Below are 21,156 nucleotides of genomic sequence, written 5' to 3' on the forward strand. Positions count from 1 at the left end.
CAATGCATTTAAAGGATGAGGAATGCTGCCATGTAAATACCCCTTCAAGGGAACTTTAATACTAAAAGCAGCAAGGAATGTATGTCTCACGGTCATACAGCACAGAATGGAACAAATCCGGGGCCAAACTTAACTGTTGTGACATGGAAACATATCTGTATCTCTAGGGAAATATCTGATGTAATAAGAGATAAAAGATATGAGATGACAAAAAACAAGTGAGGGCTTTGAGCTAGGTACAAGGAAAAGCATGACAGACATCAAAAGCTGAAAAATGAGAACACGATCTCTAAATATTCAGTCTTTTAAAAATAAAACACAGATAAAGCTCTCTGTGGTTTTTTGCCATATCTTTGGCTATTGGACAGAAACACAACTGTGCTGTGTAGTCAAAGGCAACGTCAGTTCTATGTCCATCTTCTCCCTTTTACTTAAATTTGGACACCTGGGAATAGGGCTACTCTGAATCACCTACATAACCTACAAGCCCAGATAAAAGCACTAGAGGAAGAACTTTTTATCTTTCAGCAACTGAGGATCTTTATGTAGAAGGGAAAACAAAACAATGTCATCTATTTAATTTTGCATTTACTTTTGTGGATATTCCAGAAAATACTGGCTGAAAAGGTTTTGTTATTCTTTGTGGGGAAGGGGTGGAAAATGAAGTTAGGAAAATGTATGTATTGCAAAAAGCTGTGAACTTTCCATTAATAAAAATGGAATGTACCTTATTTATTAGATGTTTATTTTACACTTGAATTGTTAGGATATTAATGCATATTTTCCTTAATTGCCACTGTGTCTCAGGGGAGCTGCAGTTCACTTGATTTATGACAAAACTTCTTCTCTGGTCTGGACTTTGTGACTGGTCTGTGACTACGTCATCACTGAGTGATCTGGGTTTCTCTAACAAAGTAAAATTTGGATAAAGTAATTTGGATGGGCTATAAAAGACTGAGAAAACATAACTTCCTTAGAACATAACTTACATAACTTTTAGAAGACACAGTGTGGACCTTGGTGCCCACAGTGGAACACCAAACAAAACAGCTTGAATCAGAACTTCATCTGAAAGTGAAATGTTATTTATTATGCTACAGTTCAAACAAGATGTTTAGACATTTCCAAACCCCTTTCTTATTTTTCACTTGCTTTATAAAAGGTTACTGTCTTAATTTTCAGGCTAATTTGATGTATTGAGAAGCATTTTAAAATATTATGATATTAAATATATAATATCATAATTTCTAGTGGGATGAAAATCCCACTTTTTACCAGCTGCTATGGCCTCTGGAGAGATTCAGGCTGATGAGGTTTGTGATGTCAAACAGCTGCAGATGAAAATATGAAAAACAATTGACAATAATTAAATAATACAAATGTAAAACTACAAATCTGAGACAAGCATATAATTATCATGGTATTATTTCAAATGATTTTATGTGATATTAAATACCATTGAATTGTCATATTCTTAACAAAGTCAAGATAGGAATATACTAATCTGCAGATTTATATTTCAGACAGTAAAAGAACAAAACAAAATATTTGCTTAGCATGAACAAAGTTCTGAAGCTTTCCTTTTTTTTAAATGTGAAACTGCTTAACTGAAAAGAAGCTAATTTATTGAGATCACTCCACAATTTAGGGTGAACAATTCATAGAAATTACACAATTGTAACCTCTTTTCTTGTGTATGAATTATCTCAGAGCAAGCTGTGGAATTTTGAAGTGTACCTGTAATTAAATGTATTTGCTGAACAACTATAAACCTGCAATTTATTTGCAAAAGCTTTATATACAAATTCAATATTCAAAATTCAAGCTGCTTGATTAGGTCAGTAGGCACATATTTCTATCTCAGAAGCTTGATTCTTCATATCAAAAATCTCATATGAATAATTCAGAATTTGCTTTTTGCAAATAATCTTAACTAATATGCTCAAAATTCTTCAAACGTTGTTAGTACCTCTATTCAGCAGAATAGTTACAGAAAGCAAACAATACCCTGCTCAAATTACTAAAATGTCTATGTACCTTTCCAGTGAAAGAAAACCTCATTGGTAAACAGAATCTAACATCATAAAAGAACAAACTATTTACTTACTCAGCCTTTGAAGGAAGAATTATATTAATGACATACTTGCAATCTATGTAAATACCTTAAATATATATGAGTAACATATGTTGCTACTCCTACATATTTTTTTCTAACAAAAATAATTACTTATCTAAATTTAAAATGTAAAAGGAAAGTATATTTACTTATGGAGGCTTGATGTATTAGATTTATCTGCATTATTCTGATCCCTAATTTGGAAGATACATTTTTCAGCTGCTAAGCTATACTCGATTAAGGAAAGCTGCTTACCCAAGCTTTTTTTTCAGTGCCTCAGAAAATACTAACAAAATAATTCAGCCATTGCTTCATTGGGAATTGCAGTGCATAGAGGTAATAAGTATATGGAACTTATTCTCCTACATCTTCATTGTCTGAGTTGCTTTCCTTTTACTTGCAGACTTATAGAACTACAAAAGCCATGAAAACTCAATGCTAACTTAAAAGTGCAACCTCTGTTACTTTAATATTTTTATACTGTGTATCAAGGCATTGTTTACATTAGATAATAAAATGGAGATGGGGCAGAAAACACACCTCTGAAAGACTTTCTACACAAAAGGATGAACACGTAGTTATTTGCACAAAGCATTAGAAAATACCGTGATATTTTATTATTAAAAATGCTGCTGAAAAGTTTATACATATGTGTCCAGCCATATATATCTTCTATCATTACTTAAGGCAAAAAACAAAAAATTGCAAAACGATAACAGAAGAAACCATTGAACCCTGTGTGCCTCATAAGGACAAGAATATAAGCCTGGGAAAGTACTTTTGTTTTTCTTTTACAGTTTCAAAGTATATTTTGATATCATTATTATAGAATTCTATGAAGACCCTATAAATCTGTTCCCTCTATAAATCATACATCAGTCCAGATGTATCAAATTATTAAATCAACTTGATTGTAATTACTTTTAAAAGCTAAAATCATTCACTTACAGGAACTTTTTTTTACCCAAATGTCACAAGCCTGACACAGTACTGTACATATTGCTAGCAGAAGACAATTGGAAGTACTAAACAAATACTGTAATTCACATTACAAACATACCCAACTGCTTATGATGTCAAGCATCATTACCTTTTTTTTTTTTTTTTTTTTTTTTTTTTTTTTTAAACCTTTTTTTAAGAGTTATGAACTGCTGCATCTCAGCTGAGGCATTAAATAGTTGGTGGAAATGGCCTGGTATAGAGTCAGCATTTATCAATATTATGTGATGGATCAGTGAAAAAAACAAAACAGTTTTACGTTTCCTACTAATTGTACTTTGAAGTTGCTGTTTTATCACATTCCAACCTGAACTTCGAGGTCAGATTTATAGTATGTTTACTAAAGATAAAGGATGGTATCAGCCACATGTTGCATTTTTGTCATGTCATTAACTTTTCACTTCTTTCATTCAGAATTTGTTTTATTGCCTACTACAACAAGGAGTTGTGCAGATGAATAGACCTCAGTGAATCACCTTGTCTTTGATTTTATTTGTAGGGGCAACTATTCCAAGATATTTTATTCAAAAACAAAAGGTGTAGAAAACAAGAAGAGGTACAAGGCATCTTGTGTTAGATACTTATGGGACAGATGATATTTACGCAGTGTAGTTGTGGAATAATAATAGAAAATACATCTGGGATAATTAGGTTCAAGTGCAGACCAATTTGTTTAAAGATCTTTGGTTACTATCTCTCAATGATAGAGTAACTTTCAAAGACAAAATATAAAGCAATCTTCATCTGCGAGAACTGATTTCTAGCTTTTCACATTCAAATCAGTTGTTTGAATCAAACTGTCAAATTACTTTGTTTGATAGCTCTGCTTGGCCTCTGCTTTTCTAGTGAAAGAAGGGCCAAAGGGAATAACCAGCTAATAATTTTGCCTTTTCTGAGACTGATGATCTCTGGGATTTTCAGTTTTGTTCAGATGCAGAACAGCTGATGATCTCTCTGCTTCTCTCTCCATAATATTCTTTGACTACAGGACTGCTGTGCAATAAATCAGCAAAATAAGCATTTTGTGACAGGTACACTCTCAAGCAGAAATCAAGATACTGGGTTGAGAAGTTCCTTACACACTGACCATTCTGAACACTTTGAAAAACAGTCAGCCAACCAACCTTGCATTTCCCCACTTTCAAATTGTAGTTTTATATCATTTAGCAAAACTAAGGAGGTGTTTTATCAGCTGAGATTCTACTGCAGCTGCTGGTGAATATAGAGCTAATTTTCCTCAGAGAAGGCTGACCAAAACACAGGCTTTCATTGCTTTTGTCAGGGCACAAAACTCTTCCTAAGGTATCACAATAACCAAGAACTACAAACTGGACTCTGAATATATATTATTAGATGTTTCTTGGTTCAGTTCAACAAGTATAAAATAGTAATTATTTTCTTTTGCGTTTTTTTTCTCTTCATTTTCCAATCCATTGTTGTGTTGCAATTTAACAAAGGCTAACACAAAATTAAATTATAGAAAAAATGTTTCAGAAAAGAACAACAATCTCCTATGAATACTTTAACATGCATTAGTGTAACCTGTAAGAGAAAATACGCAGGTCACACAGACAACTGTATCCTCTGCATGACACCATGGCCTTATATAAATGAAACATGTTAGAAAAAACTCATGGTTTTTGTTTACCACTAGTAATTAAGAAGGAATTCCTCCTTTGGTCTTGGAGGAAACAGAGGTGATATGACTAATGTATATACACATAGGTCACAATCGAATGCACAATCTTTCTAAAAGCTCTTTTCAAACTGAAAACATCAATAAAAGCTGCTTTTTTGTTGTTGGTTTGTTTTTAAACTCACAGCTATGTACATTTTTACAAAGTTTCTTTAAATATAGTTCAGGCTGGCAAGTCATCTCTTTGCGCAGAACTATACGTATTTTACTGCATAGTCAGTCCTCCTCTTTTTTTTTATTTTTGTTTTTAATAATAAAATTCTATTTTCCCCATCTGGATTACAGCTTCATATGCTGGGTAAAAGCCCATGGTGATGTCTTTGTTTTATCAATGGCCATTCATGGTATGGCACATAAAGAATCTTTTTTATTATTTTATTTATTATAAAAACCCAAAACAAAACACCTGTACAGTCACTGGCTCTGTGTTCCAGAAGACTCTGCTTTGCTTGTTACACTTAAAACACCATTTTAAATTACTTCTTCTGGCCTCAACTTTCAATCAAAGTGGCTGAGATCTTAAAGCAGTATCGCAACAGCAATGTACACTTTTCACATTTCACAGGGTTTGTAGTTGATCTTTAATATCAGTGAGTTTCTGTGGGAAGGATCAGTAAGAAAATAATGACTGTCCTTCTCTATTACTTGTTTTTACTTTAGATTTTGACAAGGTGTTCAATGGATGGTATTATAACTTTTTCCTCTTCTTTTTTTTTCTTTTTTTTTCTTTTTTTTTTCTTTTTTCCAAGTGGCTTGTGAGGGTAGAGGGGGAAGGGCTGAGCTATACCCTAGTGGTCGAATGTCCATGGGGCAAATTTGTACTGTTTTGTCCTCCACTGAAGGTGTTGAAAGTATGCAAAGGCTGCATTCCTGTTAATGTATTTGGGATCATGGTTATGGTGTTGGGTGTCATTAGCGGGATGTCATCTGGGGACCTTCTCAAAGTGAGCGTGTAGTCAGGTGGACAGGTTAGTCTCAGTGTGTCGTGGGCCTGCAGTGATTCACACTCATGGTCATGTTCTAGCTGCTTCATCTGCAATGACATGATCTCTTCGTTTTGTATGTGTGCTATATCATTGGTTGTGTTCCTCTGGGGGCTGGGGCGCCTGTGAGTCTCATGACGTCGCTTGTCCTTCTTGTAATACAATGCAGCAAAAGCTAAAATGTTGAGGAACAGCAAGGATGCCCCCACAGCAATGGTGACGCTCAGCTCCGTGGAGTAATCTCGCTTGTTTTCTATCAGAACGGTCGTATCTTCTGGAGCTGTTTTATGGGTGTCTTTTGAATGTTTGGGGTTGTTGGCAGGTGTCATTGCTGGGCGTTTGGTGGCTGGCCACAATTTACCAGGAGAACGTCGCGTCACATAAGGAAATGAGGTCATGTCAGGAGGGGGGACTTTAGTTGTTGTGGAAACATACTGAAATATTTCATTCAGGTTATGAAGGTGTGGTACGAGCTCCAACCAGAAAGCAACTTTTGTTGCTCGGTAGTGATCACGAACCCGGGGTTTCAGGCCAATATGCAGATAAAGTTGGTCTTTAGGATTGTATTTGGACCAGGCCACTTCTTCAAAACGGTTGGGTTTTGTGTGGATGAACTTTGTGTCCTGTGGAACAGGCTGGTTTGGATCTCTAAAAAAACAAAACCAGACAACATTATAGTCATTAATCTACCCCGTCCCCCCAAAAACAGATAAAAGCAAAAAAAAACCAAAACCCCTCAATCCTAAAGTTAATGGATTTGCAATACTTAAAGTAATCTAAAAACAGAAGCTAAAAAGCCTTCCCTAAATGAAGAACTGCTGTTAATAAATAATAAAAAGAAAATTACTTACTGTACAGTGCATTTTTTTACATGAAAACAGAGAAAGGATAGTGTTTCAGATCCCAACAGGACATCTGAATTCTGTGATTCAGTATCATACTCCGAAGAGTATGTCTTAGAGATATACTGTATTAGAGAAGTACTAATCACCTCTCCCCATAGTAAAGGTGTAGGTTCAATTCTTCTCAGGGTTGACACTTTCTCATTTAAGGTACCACTACTCCCACTGCTGTAAGTAGTAAATATGGGCATCTAATTCTTATGGCAATATTGGAAGTCCATGTGAACACAGGAAATATTAGCTGTATGTATTACAAACAAAAACCTTTAAAACATGAAGTAGCAGGGCTAATACATGTAACTGGAAACCATTTATCTCTGTGTTCCTTTACTGAGGTATTAGTCCTCCTTCATTCAAATCTCTCTGCTGGCAAAAAACCTTTGAACTATTTTTATTTTTATGTTGCAAATCTTTCCATCATTTGCATTAGCAGATAACTATTTGAAAGTTCCATGAGATCATTGCTATGAAGGAACTGTGCTTAATGGTCATAGGACAGCAAGCCTTAACTCTGTCTCACTTTATGAAGATGAGACATGTATTAGCTGAGATCAACAAGTTTTATAGTGCTTAAGTAGTAGTAGAGATAGGAGTAGTACAAAACTCAGATTATTTCAACATCGTCAAGCCAGATATTTAATCAACATTATGCTTTTTCCATATTTTTTTTCATTATATGTTCAGAATAAAGACAAACCATTTCATTTATCTATTTGTCCATCTATCTATCTATCTGTCTATCTACCTGTCTTTTTATCTTTTTATTTATTTATTTTTAATATTATGTATTAACAGTTAGCCAAGTTGTGTTAATTCTGAACAAAAAGATAATTGCTTGGGAATTGTTCATCCCAGTTCAAACCAGAGGAGTAATATTCACTTCCAAGCAGTACAGAAACAGATGTATGCTGCTACTTTGAGGGATTCTAACATACATTGAAGAAGAAAATAAAGTTTTTCTTTTGTTCTTAAAGAACAGACTGAAAGATTTGGAAAATCCAGAGGAGAAGATACTGGCCATATTCAATATATCTACTTTTACAGAAATTTGGGGTTCAATGCATAAATTCTAAAGCAAGTTAAAAATCAACAAGATTATCAAAATACAAAGCATTTTTCTTGTCAGAAACTCTTACATTGTCCCCCCTTGCTGTTCTGATTCACAGCACAAAAGACTCTGGGAAGGGTCCTATGGAAAACAAATTCATTAAGCTAGTTTGGGTAAATGAGTTGCATTTGATACACAGTACAAGAAACGAAGAAGCTGAGCACTCATTTCAATGAGCAGCCAAGCTGGATATGCACATTTTTTCTTTTTTTTTTTTTTAATGGCCCTATAAAAATGTCAGCAGATAATTATTTTAGCAACTAAACATCTTTTAAATTTGCATTCTCTCTGTGGTCCCTTCCAACTTTTCCCATTCTGTAATCCTGTGATTCGCTTCCCCTACAAACAGCCTGCAAAACAAGTAAATATCAATCTCCCTTTCCTCCTCTTCCATTCTCTACCTCCATCTGTCATTTTTAACTATATCTACTAGGAGCAGCCAATTACGCTGCCGCCTCCTCCAAACACAAGAGAGAAAATAACATTACATGAGGGTAGGCTTGTATTTCAATATTTGTTTACATGACTCTGCGGGGGCATGAAGTTGTCCCTTGAAACAACGAACAGAAAAAAATCAGCCAGCTCTAAAGACAAGTCATTTCTTTTTTGTGGGTATCAGAGCTCTACGACCGACACCGACTCTAGGGTTGATTACTTAATAAATGAATAAATGGTCTCAATATTCTCTCTGAATTTGGAGGATAGATATCTAAATAATTATTTTTTTTTAAAGAAAAGTGAATAACTAAGTCCAATCCTAAATAGAGGATCTAATAATGCATGGATCTTGGTCTTACAAATTAATGACAATGTGCGAAAAATATTCAGTAGATATAAACAAGAGAATTTTTACTTTCCTTGGTCTTTCTCCTATGTACACTGCAAAAAATTAATAAAGTCATAAGGTTACAACTTATAACTTGTTAAGCTTTTTTCTTGGGGAGTTGGGCACTTTCTCCTGTTATGAACAGTTTTCCAGTTTTATTGGTAGGCATGAAACATAAATATACAGAAAATCATTTCTCCTATCAAATCAGCTATTCAGCAAAACTCTTATCTGTTATTAATTTCAAATTTCCTTTTTCCTTTTTTAGCCCCTCACATCACCTTTGCGCTTCTAGGTGTTCTTGAGGCTCAAATGTATAATGCATAATAAGGTTGCTAGGAAACCTTCCTTTAAAAACCTGCTGCAATCATGATGATAACAGTATAATATGAACAATACATTTTCAGTTCTGTACTTCTTCCAGTAATGACTCTCATAGGAATTAGATAACTTGTTTCCCAATGCTACATGTTGTTAGGGAGATTTTTTTTTTATTCATGCTACTGTTATAACAAAATTAATTATTATTATTATTATTCATTTTGCCCTCTCATTATTTAGTTTTACCACCTTTAAAATTAAATTTAAACAGCTTCTCCAACAGAAAATGTTCCCATCATAGAATGTCTGAACTTTTTTTCCATATAACAGAAGACAATAAGATGGTCTTTCTTGTCTTATCTAAGGTATATTTTCATTAATGTGCAGGATAATCCCATTTCACCTGTCACTTTTTTTTTCCCACTTTCAGTCCGCACTGATTTTGCACAACTTAGGATGTTGCTACATATTGTCATTTAATTCACACCTCATTGGCTAGAGACGTGTAATCAAAGCATTAATTTTTTCTCAGGCAATACAAAGTAAATGTGCCTGCAATGGATGCTGACCGAAAAGCAACACACACTCCTGTTCACAAGGTGGATTAGTAGCTGATCTGAAGGGCAAACGAGAGTCCTGAGTATTTCATATCTGCTGATATTGTCATAAGAAGAATGATGGATTAAGAGGTCTTTTCATAATCCATATTCCATACAACATGGCAAAATACAACTTGTGTTTTAACCACTTCTGCAAAAATAGGACAATGGGACTGTTATGTTAATGCACTTAAAGTATTTTATTATTTGAGTCCTTCTCTAATTTCATTGGAGAGCAAAATGTCTTCACAATTACATACTGATTTTTTCTGTTTGTCTCCAAGACTCCGAAAGGTCCTTTGATAATTAATTTTCTTTCAGTACTACTCTTTCCTCCATATGGGAAGAAAAAAAAAAGGAAGAGAGAGAAAAACTGACATTTCTTCATTCTTCTGCTGATTTTTTTTTCTAGTGTCACAATACTAATAATGGCACAGACAGTCCTGCCTGAAGGACTTTTACACAGGCATATCTTCCCTTACTTCCTTTCCTCACTTATTACCAGGTCCCACTGTTGCCATGCTCCAGTCAGCTATTATAACCACTAAGGAAAGCAAACCATAAGCACACTGTTTTGTTCGACTAATACAGATTTGCCATTGGAGAAAGCTATTTCTTCAGACAAAAACATCCAAAAAAAAGCAACAGCCTCATAAAAGAGTTCACTGAGAATTGATTTGAAAATATACTTTTATAATTGTAAGTTTAATCATGCTTTCTATTAGAGAACCAAACTGAATATAAAACATAGACATTCTTAATAACTCAGAAATGTATGCAAGCTTGTGTTTCAGAATCAATGGTAGTAAAATAATTCTGGAGTTTTTATCTGAAGTACAAAGAAAACAAGGATATATCATTTAGACCTTTATCTTTCCCAATACCAGCGTAGGTACAGCTGGATGAATGGGAGCAAAAATAGAGTACTGTAATTCTTCACAAAGAGGGCAATTTTTAGAAACCTGATAGATGTCTCTAATGACAGCATGGCTTTGTGCATAGTCTGTGAAACTTCAAATCCTTCTTCACAAGAGTGTAGCTGACAGAGTATCTGTGAAGGACTGGCACACAACCCCTCATGTTATTCACTCTCCCCCTGCTGATGTATCTGCGAAGGAGGTAACATGGCCCTAACTAACAGAACACTTGGCACATAAAATTACCATTACAGTTAAGATAGTACTACTGGCAGCAGACTGAAGCTCTAAGTGCACCTCTTAATGAAGGTCTCACATATAATTCTGCACAAAGTGGAATTAAAAGCTGTATTTTCGTGTCATTTTTGTATTCCAAATGCAGTATCTCACACCCACTCTGTAAAAAATTGTTGGCTTGTTTCTAAGGCATGTTAGAAACACAGTTTTGAAACGGCAAAAAGAAAAAGATTGTTAAGAATAATAAAAATAATAATAAAAGATTCACAGGAAGGTAGAGAATGAAGGATTAGCAAAATGCAACTTCGAGGCATTAGTTTCAAGCACAAAGTATCAGCCATTAAACACTTCCTTTGTCACCTCCTATTTGCTAGCTTCAGTAGCTGACTTCAAAGTCAAACACAATAAAATCACTGGGTCTTATGTTTTGATTTTATTAGATTGACCTGGCCTCCAAACCCAGCCTTTGCAGTAGGCCCATTGAACAGTGTGTCTCTTTTTAGGAACGAGTGGTATGTCATTAAGAGCCTAACACTCTCCATCAGAACGATGAACCACCTGAGCTGTAATTATACAATAAGTTCCTGGATGCAGTCTCTGTGGGAGAATCATCAAGATTAGAGGAGTCTTAGAGACTTTTAAATTAAATAAATATATCTGCAGTTTTAATGTTCAAGGCTCGCCTACAGGAAAATGTGTAATAATAAAATCTTTCAGTTAGATTTTTCATGTTTGTTGCCATGGGTACAAACACAAAGCAAGACAAGCTCTATCAGAATTAGGATGGGAAATGATCAATTAAAAATAGGGGGGGGAATCCCAAAGCAGAGCCCCCAACAATGCAGTCTTGAACTATATAAATCTTTTTGAGTTGGAGAACCTGAGTCACGGATTCCAGATTGCACATGAGTGAGTAGAGAGGAGAATGGTTACTCCAGAGATCGTCTTTGCTCTAGGCTTGAGGTGCTACAACCCTCTATTTTCCATTGGAGGAACCAGAGATGCAGACCAAATGTAATCTTAAGATATTATTTACCTCCAAGTATTTTCTTGTACTCTTCAGAAAAATTAATCATTGTTCATATAAGCAAAAAACCCCATCGAGGTAATATATATTGTGTTGCTCTTTTCCTTTCCTTGTGAAAACTGAAATTTCACAGCTAGAGGTCATTTCTAATGACAAATCTTTCAGACTGTCTATAAAGGAGTGAGTCTGTAATAGAATATATACCCCATTCCTGTCTCATCCACAATGGGAAAGTTTCAGAAATGACTAATGGGTCTCCCAAAGAACCTTTTTTGCCTTTAGGTGTAATATGACAATGGCTTCACAACTAGAGAACTGGGTATAGCCTGCTGAAATTAGCTTTCAAGTAGCAACAGCTGGAAAGTGCTATGGGTAACGGTGGCAGCTGGGACTGTGAGAAGCTCCTGTTAGCCTCAAAAACTGCTTAAATACAACTTCTTAATCTACAGGGAATAGTCATAATTGTAAACAGTAGTGTGACTGTGGAAGTCTTGCATCTCTGTAAGAATTCCAATTATATACACTTGTGAGGATCTGAAGTCCTTTATGTATATGTGGCACCTCATCTACAAAAATAAAGACAAACTGATGGTATCATCATTTTTCTGAGCATGTGGTACAGCCAGCACAGGGCATTCTCTGTCCATAAACCAAGATTTTGTCATGATGTTTGCCCATCCCAGCACTGATGACTTCTTGTTGCCAAATACATCTAAATATTACAGAGTTCATTCACTTTTGTTGCTGAACTGTGGGATTTCTGTATGCAACAGTACCTGTTTACCTAACATGTGTTGCAACAAGAGCTCTTTTTTGCCTTGTAAATTGACCTGAAGCATTTGATTGGTTTTTACTCCATTCACGCTTCAAGTTCTTGTTAAGATGGCAAAATCCCTCTCCCTTGAACATCATTCGGATTCATTAAAGGTAGCAAGAACTGAAGCCTCTGAGTGTTTCAGAATGGGCACCTCTGAGTTTTTCTTATATAGCTGCAAATCGTTCACTGCAGTGCAGTAAAGCTGCAGTTTCCAGAGCCCAATCCTACCATTAAACATTCAGTGAAAAGATTTACAGCTCCTTTGTGCCACAAGTATCTTTGTTTTAATTCAGTACTGAAGACTCAAGGTTAACAAAAAAGCCCTTGCTGCTCAAGTAAAACACTGCAATACTTTTTAAAGGAATGCTATAGGAAGAGAACAGAATTTATTAATAGTGTTCACAGATTAAGCTGCTTTGAGGGTTCTTTCCTGGATGTTTATAACACTATTTCAGCAAAACATTGATGTCTTTATTTTGTTTTCTAAGCAGAATTAATTTAAATTTTTAACCTTCTCAAAGCAAAATTTTTATCTGAATCTCTTCTTCATTCCAGTCAAGTACTTATTACTGCCATTATAGCTCTCAGAGGAAAAAATTTTTCTAGTGTCTGCCTTTCTGTTCTAATTCCTCCCTGAGTCCTCATCCTTGTGAAGGTCACTGAAAATCAAGAACTTCCTTTCTTTTGCAGCAGATAAGTGCTATCTGCCTGACAGTTCCTTCTTCAAGTGGCAGACATGTTGCCTCTGATTTTTCAGTATCTTAGTGAGCCACCTTTTCTCTGAGACATGCTTTTTGTCTTAATAATTATTCTATTTTTTGAACAAAAAATATGGTGCATTATTATTCTCACTGAGCTACTGAAAGAAAATAGTTTGAGGGAATACACTAATTAAAAATCTATTAAATATGAATAAGGCTCATTTACCTCCTGTCTTAATGCAAACAGTTCTATAATACTACTGCAAAATCAGAGTTTGAGGTCACTGCAATGGGGTATTGAGTATTTTAGAAGTATGTTATCAATGGAAAGGAATGCTGGGGGTCACACTTACCCAGTTTTGGCAAAGTTAGTCCAGTATGTCATAACCACTGCACTGAGCATGACATCATTCTTGGAAAAGTTGCAGTTGAACAGTTCTGTGGGACCAATCATAGGAATCCCAAACACGTAAGGGACTTCATCACCATGAGCTGAATCAGCCCAGCTGGGTTTCATTTCACTTTGGCAATGGTGATAAAATGCATAGAAATATGTTGGAGATCCATACTGGGCATGCAGGTCAGCAGTAGCAACAGCCGGAGCAACCCACTGGTGGTCTGTAAAAAGAGCAACCAGGGTCTTCCGTCTTGTTTCGGGGTTTTCTTTGTCTGCCCAGTCGGTGTACATAAATTTAATGGTCTCTCGCAGTGTATCCTTCCCTTCTGGATAACCATAAAGATTGTCCACAAAATTGGAGACAGAAAAGTCAAAATCATTGGGGGAAACACCATCTTCATTGTCTACAATTCCATCCACGAATTTTAAACCTTCCCCTTGATTCACGCCCAGCATTATATCATAGTTAAGGAATTCCCCTTGCTCCATTAGAATCTGTGGGTCATCTGGAATCACGTCTCCATCTATCACAGGCCCAAAGGCAATATGGTACGTGGCTGGAGTGATGGTCTGTTGAATGAGTTCTTTGTAATTCTTATTCCGAAGACATTCAACCAAATCAGTGGTATCCAGCATGTCGCAGCCCACTTTATCTGCCAATATCCGAGTGTACTTGGCAGGCTGATAGTTCACTGCCCAGCTGGACAGGGCTGTTCCACTCTGTATGATTGCCTTTTGGAACAAACCTGCAGGTGCAAATTGTTTAAATACAAATCCAATTAGATATTTTAAAAATATGTGTATCAAAAAAATTAAAAGCATTTCTTACAAAGCAAAAAAAGCTTTGATTATACAATCACTAAAGAGTGCATAAACCAAAATTTCTATTCAATTTCCATAGATCCTGCCCACTACTCTTTTTTTATACTATCTCTGATAAGCTACTAATTAAAATCTCTCATGTTTTTGGTGCTCACACACATAAAACATGAAGATTTCAGGGTGCTGTTTCAAGAACAAAACTCATGCTTATACTACAGTTTCCTTGCATCTTTGATGGAAGTCCTCTGGCTTTGCCACAGTTGTAGTCCTGTGAAAACTTCTTTAAAGGATTGGCAGCTACAAGCAATTATATCCTCTTCGCCATGTAAATGACACTCATGAATGCACCTTTCAGTAGTTTAAAGGTCAAATGAAAACTACACCCTCTCATTTCCTTCACAGAAGCCATGCATCATATAACTTCAAAAAATCTGCTCCAATAAAAGCAATTTAATAAGTTCAAATCTTCTACTCAGAAAATTTTACCATTTAAATTTTTTATTATAATTTTGTGTGTATATGTTAGCACTGCCTACATGTTGAACTTTGCATGTGTGTGTTAGAACTGCCTATATGTTGAACAAAAATATATTTAAATATTTTTGAGAGTGAGACGAGACTCATTAGTTCTTTCTGGTTGCTTTATGTGTACTAATAAAAAGAGAACTGAAAATCTGATCTGAAGAGCTTCTTTGTGTCAGTGCACTGAAAAGCAATAGGGGGCTTAATGGTGAAGCTGCCCCATCTCTTTTTCTCTGGTAAGACCATTAAAATGGCCTACTTTATATTTAAAATTAAGTGCTTGTATGTCTTCTTGACATGATTTCTACTGTTAAGCTCTCAAAATGTCAAAGACAGCAACAGATACAAAAGCATGTGGGTTTTGTTGTTGATATATCTTTGAGATGATTACTTAATGCACATGCAATAAAATTTCAATTATTTGATCAGTTAACTTTTTCATAGTTCCATCTGCATGATTTTGGCATGGTTTGATCAACAGTTATCCACTGCACTCTTATTTGTATCAACTGACTGAATTGTCAAGCTCAATTGTATGCATTTTAAAATGGGGTGTGTTTACCAATCACCCTGCTATGACTGTTTGCTATGGTTTAGCTTTCTGTCACAAATTCCTGTATGTTTTAATGTGATAAAAATGGCATGGACTTATAAATGCAATAGATATTTTTGTGTTGTCTTTTTTTATAAATTCTTTGTAGATTTGGTCTTATCATCGTGAATATTTATTATTTGGTACTGGTGCTGTACATTCTTGGGGTTCGTTGTTGGGGTTTTTTTGCAGGGTGAAGTGTTAAGGGTAGAAACCCCACAGCTCACTTACCAAAATCTAAAGAACACTGTGTGGGATCACACAGTATTTGTGGGGAGTTAAATACAGTTTTTAATAAGTTTAAGTTATGTTATTATTAAGCGAAGAAAGCAGCTAAATATATGTTGGAAGTGCAGCTAAGAGTGCGTAAAAAATCAAAAAGGTCACTGCTCTCTTCCATTTTAATTAGGGCAAATTCTTTGACAGGAGACCCAGTGGAATCTGTTGATAAAACTAGAAAAAACATATTGCCCATAGCATTAGTTGCATGAGATTTATGCTGTAATAGCATTTAGTTTTCCCTATAAATATGTTTTTATGTTGACGAATACAAATCCAGAATACTAGCTAGCAGGTATTTTCCAAAAATTACAGACCTCATATAATTCTAACTCAGCCTACTTCATATGACCATTCTCATGACACTACTATGTTAAAAAAAAAAAAAAAGTGCTTTGCTTACCTTCTGAATAGTGGGAGAGTGTCAGAAGACTGACACAGGAAGCTCCTGCCCCAGATCCAAAAATAGTAACTCTTTTTGGGTCTCCTCCAAAAGATCCAATATTTTCTTCAATCCAACGTAAAGCTTGGATTTGGTCAAGCAATCCGTAGTTGCCTTTTGCAGCTTGGTCGCCAGTACTTAAAAAACCTAAAAGGCAAAACCCCATAATTTTAGTTCATGAGACACAGAGTTAGCTACAGGGTATCTACATATTCACAACACATCTTCCCATACTTTCATCTTCTGTGCTTTTTTTTTTCTTCTTTTTTTTTTTTTAAAGGTCACAGTCCTAGTTAAATGTCTCCAGAACAGGCAGTGAAACTTATTCTTTTGCTGTTTGACTTTAGTTTGTTTTTCCCTACCGCAGAGGTCATGTTTATGAAGAATCACTATTTCATTTCTGAAGCATTTCTGTAACAATGCAACAATACAGACAGAAGATTTTAAACATTTTTTTAACCGGATATGAGTAGGGTCAAAAAACTTAGGAAATTATTTTAGTGCAAAGATGTGAGATAGTCAGTCATCAACTGAGAACAAGATTCTCTAACTTAAATACTTGCCAAAATTGTCCTGAACTACACAGCTATTTAAATTACTGTACTTGTGATATGGATAGATGTACTCAGAAACAGAAAAAAGAGGGCAGAAAAAAATACTAAAAGGAACATGAAAAAGTCTAGGAAAAAAAATTGCACTTCAATTTCACAGAGGATATTTATTAGGAAGATAGCAGGTAAATCCACATCAATTCAGCCTTTGGTAGGGAGGCTTTATCTGAACAAATCAGGTTTTGTCTCTCTCCTTGGAAATTGCAGGGAAAGCTGCGCTGCTGTTTTTTTGTTCCCGTACTGTGGTTATCAGATTTTAAAAAACAAAGCATGACAAGTCTGCTGCTTGTCTTGCAACTGAGAACAAAATGACTCAAAGATTAGAACTGAGATTAATTTTGGTTTTTTGAAAACAAGGTGAAACATTGCAGTTATCCATGCTGCCTATCATTCACAGGTAAGACTTGTGCTATGTCCAAATTACCCCAGTAAGCCATGTACTCACACTCCTCTCTGTAACTCCCACAGACCTTTTCCTGTTAGACAACTGTTGAGTCAGAAGTCAGTTAGAAATACCTTACAGGATATGCAAATTTTCAGATGGACATTACTGATTTAGGCACCGCTGACAGCTGCTTATCAAGACAAAACAAGGACATCACTTGGCAGGCTTTTCCAAGCTAATTATCAGTTCAGACAAATTTGCTAGAATGGGGACCCAGGACTCAGGTGATATGTAGTCTGGTGCAGTTTGATATGAGTCTGTTATCATGAGACATCTGAGCCTGCAGTAACAAGACCTTCATAATCCTAGGAAAGACTAGAAGGGAAGTCTTGGATTCCTAGGGAAAAAAAGGCCTTGCAATATATTTCACCTGCTTTGGCAAGGGGAAACAGATCTCTTTGCACTGGCTGCAGTAATTTTTTAGGTGATAGGAAGAATGAAAATGCACAAGGTGGAAGGGGTTCACAATATGGAGGAAGCGGAAGAGAAGGCAAGGCAGGAGAAAAGAAGAAAAAATGAGATGTGTCAGACATTCACACCTGACAGACTTTCACTAAAATATTTTCTATGGTAAAATTTCTACAATGATATGCAAAATTTTGTCTGAAGATTTAAAAGCAATATCACATCAGGACTAAACTCTAAATATGGAATGCTATATGGCCTCCATTATGGTGGCATAAATTTCTGAATGCAAAGTTAGGCATGACTGAATGAAATGTATTAACTTCTACACAAAAGAATATTTTTAATATTTAATTAGTAATTATTTGTAGGTATTAAATGTCAGCAAGTGCTGACGAGTCTTTGTATTTTTCAGAAAACAGTTGTTCCAATTGCAGTAATACAAACCATGTCCATTTGATCCAGCTTTCTCATTAAAAAAAGTCTCTAATAATGGCAAGCACAGTAGTTAGAATGGAGTAACATCTCCTTTCTCTTCTATACCAACGGAGAAAAAATAAACAAACTATTAATCTATAATTATCTCAATTTTATTTTTTCTTTTAACAGATGTGTTTTTCTCTTTTTCTCATGCCTTTATTATCTTTTTAGGACTGTCAAAGAAAAAATAACCCATTTTCTGGCTTTGTTGCTGCAGCTCACTGCAATGTTCTAAAATATTCTATAATTAAGGCTTTATTCAATCAGAACTATGACCTCACTTGGAGAAAGTTACTTTTGTAACCTTTAAAGCAGAGTGATAATTACTATTCGGAGCCTAAACATGTTTTAGCTCTTCTAGCAGCATCAAGCTAAAGCTGGTTGAACTTTGTAATTTTGAAATGTACTAAAAGGTACATAAAACTTCAGTCAGTGAATATCTGATGTTAGACAAATGAAGATTTCTTTTGTTTCCACAGCTGTCTGCTGATTTTCATTAATTGCAAGAACAAATTTTCTTAATTTAAAAACTAATCATCATGGCAGAGAGTCAGCCCCATATGACACAAACTGAATTCATAAACCTGTCTTTTTTTGATGTATTTTCTTTTATGCTCTGAATACCACAGCAAGATATTTCTTTAAAGGTATTTGAAGAAATTCAGGCAAATAGTAATTATTTGTTCAAAAATACACAACACTAAGAGTTTTGTGGGTTTTTTTCTGTGATCACTATGAATATTTCAGAGCAGGAACGCAGGGTTTTTTTCTGAGATGGGATTTATATTCTGTGCCTTTTATATATATATGTTTTTAAGTGCAGTTAAAACTATTTCCCAGTTTATAACCTGGTGTGATTTGAAGGGCATTCTGTGATCTGAAAATTCCTAGACTTGGGTTTTGGTAGAACCTGAAAGTTCTTCTCACTTGCTTAATGCAATGCAGTAAGGAGTGGAAATAGCTTAATATGGAAAACAAAGAGGTTTTTTGTTCGTTTTTGTTTTATTTGGGTTTTTTTCCACGTAATGATACAGAAAGGTATTAACAGTAATATTCAATTCTTGACTTCACAAATCTGTCTTTCCTTAAATAATGGTTTGGAAGGGTGATAAGGGTGATAAGGCTCTCCAGCTCTCCAGCTCTCCAGTAACAGCTGAAAAAGAGGAATGTGAATGTATCCAATGGGTGTTGAGTGAAATACCCCAAACTGTCTTAGCAGAAATTTGCTCCAAACTTATTGTGACAGAGGGAAATATGACCACCAGTCGGGCTGAGTAGTAACCAGGGAATCAGAGTCTTCTGAGGCAAAGGTCAGCTTGAAAAAGAGGGCAACAGAAGCATGACAGTTTGTAAAAGGAGAGATAGGGAGGAGGAAAGAGGGCAGCAGCTGGACATGGTTTGACACTGTGCAAAGTGGTCATGACATTGCAAACCCCCTCCATCCTGGAGAGACCACCCTCCTGTGGGGCATCTGCACTCATCCAGAGGCTGTCTGTGTGTGCTGTCACACAAAGATGTGTCTAAGCATGTCTGGGGTCTTGTGGGATGTTGGATCAGTGGGTGGTTGGGAGTGGCAGGAGCTCACCTGATGCTGAAGCAACCACATATCCCACAGAGAAAATGGGGGAAAGTCCACTCCCTGGCAATGGGGCTGCTAGTGACCCACACAGCCTGGAGGTGGCCTAATGCAAAACCAGCTCTATATGTTTGTGTGTGATTAGAACTTTTGGGGATTAATTGCAGAAGAATGCTTAGAAATTTGCAACTGTTTACTAACCTAAGTGTCTAGTATTATAGCTTATCTTTTGTATTGCTTATACTGATCCTGAAAGTATAGCTCATTGCCTGCTGATTAGTTATTTACCTAGTAGGCTAAAACTAAAGCATTCATCTTGAATGCTTTCCTTGATAGAGTCAGAGAAAAATAAATACAATGGTTACTTCAGAAACTTCAGTTTAAGGAAGCATTTTTTCTCCTTATTGAAGTCATGTGGAAAAATTTAGATGCACCATTAATTACAAGTAATACACTAAAAAAAAATTAAGGGTACTTTATGTTTCCTCATAGTTTATTTCTCTCCAGCTCCAGCTTTATCTAGTGGTTGGAGGCCCTCCCCACATTAGCATGCTGTGTAGACCTTCAAGAGTCACTCTAAAGAGAACAAACAGGTGGACCTTGTGCCCACTGTGGATATATCATGAATTTATTTTACTATGACTGAATTACTGTCCAGTCCATGGGCTGAATGAATAACCACTGGTAGATATAGTGCATAAGGGGAAGGACATCTTCCAGCTGAGGCTCACCTGGAAGGGTCCAGGCTGTACTTTTCGGAACCTTTTTGCAATGTGAAACAGAGCACAAGGAGGTGGTGACAACACTGTGAGTTTCTGTGAAAATACACTCTTGATCTGAATTAAAACACTAGTGTGGACATGGTCAGGATCAAAATTATATTCTTCCAACCACGGAATTGTATCTTGCAGAATATTCCACCTAAGGAGTCTTTCTGCTGTGCCTTTTGCAATCGGACTTGTCTACCTCATATTGGCCTCTTTAGCAACCAGCGCACTTGTAACAAATGTGGGTAGAGCCCTTCCCAAATCTTCATTCACGAAGCCTAGCCATGAATGACCTGAGAACTATGGCTTTAGCCTTAGAGATAAATACAATCATCAACATAATTCCAATCTTGCGGTAATTTGCATTTTTTAAATTCCTATGTACTATTTTCTCATTCTTTCTACATTTTTAGATAAAAAATTACTGTGACAACTTTTCTTTGACATTTTGCACACAGTAATACCCAGTATTACATCAGTGTGGGAAAAGTCCATTCTTTATCCTCATATTTTGTCCCCTAGGCCTAACGCATATTAAATCAATTTGATGGCTGGCTGAGAGCCTAAAT

At 35.8% G+C, this 21,156-nt stretch overlaps 1 protein-coding gene across 3 annotated transcripts in view; it reads right to left on the minus strand.

Annotated features, from left to right (window-relative positions):
* Positions 1 to 2,710: 2,710 nt before the first annotated feature.
* NLGN4X (neuroligin 4, X-linked) overlaps positions 2,711 to 21,156 on the minus strand; it is a 179,269-nt gene continuing 160,823 nt past the window's right edge. Inside the window, exons 6-8 of one of the 3 annotated variants that reach the window (XM_017828972.1) lie at positions 16,265 to 16,450; positions 13,603 to 14,392; positions 2,711 to 6,442 (exon numbers count right to left, since the gene is read on the minus strand). In XM_017828972.1, coding sequence (XP_017684461.1) covers positions 5,593 to 6,442; positions 13,603 to 14,392; positions 16,265 to 16,450 — 1,826 coding nt within the window. In that variant the 3' untranslated portion in view covers positions 2,711 to 5,592. The remainder of the gene's footprint in view (positions 6,443 to 13,602; positions 14,393 to 16,264; positions 16,451 to 21,156) is intronic. The other 2 variants (XM_017828973.1, XM_017828971.1) reach the window with 2 other exon arrangements.

This window comes from Lepidothrix coronata, unplaced genomic scaffold (genome assembly GCF_001604755.1).
Source record: "Lepidothrix coronata isolate B3197 unplaced genomic scaffold, Lepidothrix_coronata-1.0 Scaffold155, whole genome shotgun sequence".
Classification (NCBI taxonomy): domain Eukaryota; kingdom Metazoa; phylum Chordata; class Aves; order Passeriformes; family Pipridae; genus Lepidothrix; species Lepidothrix coronata.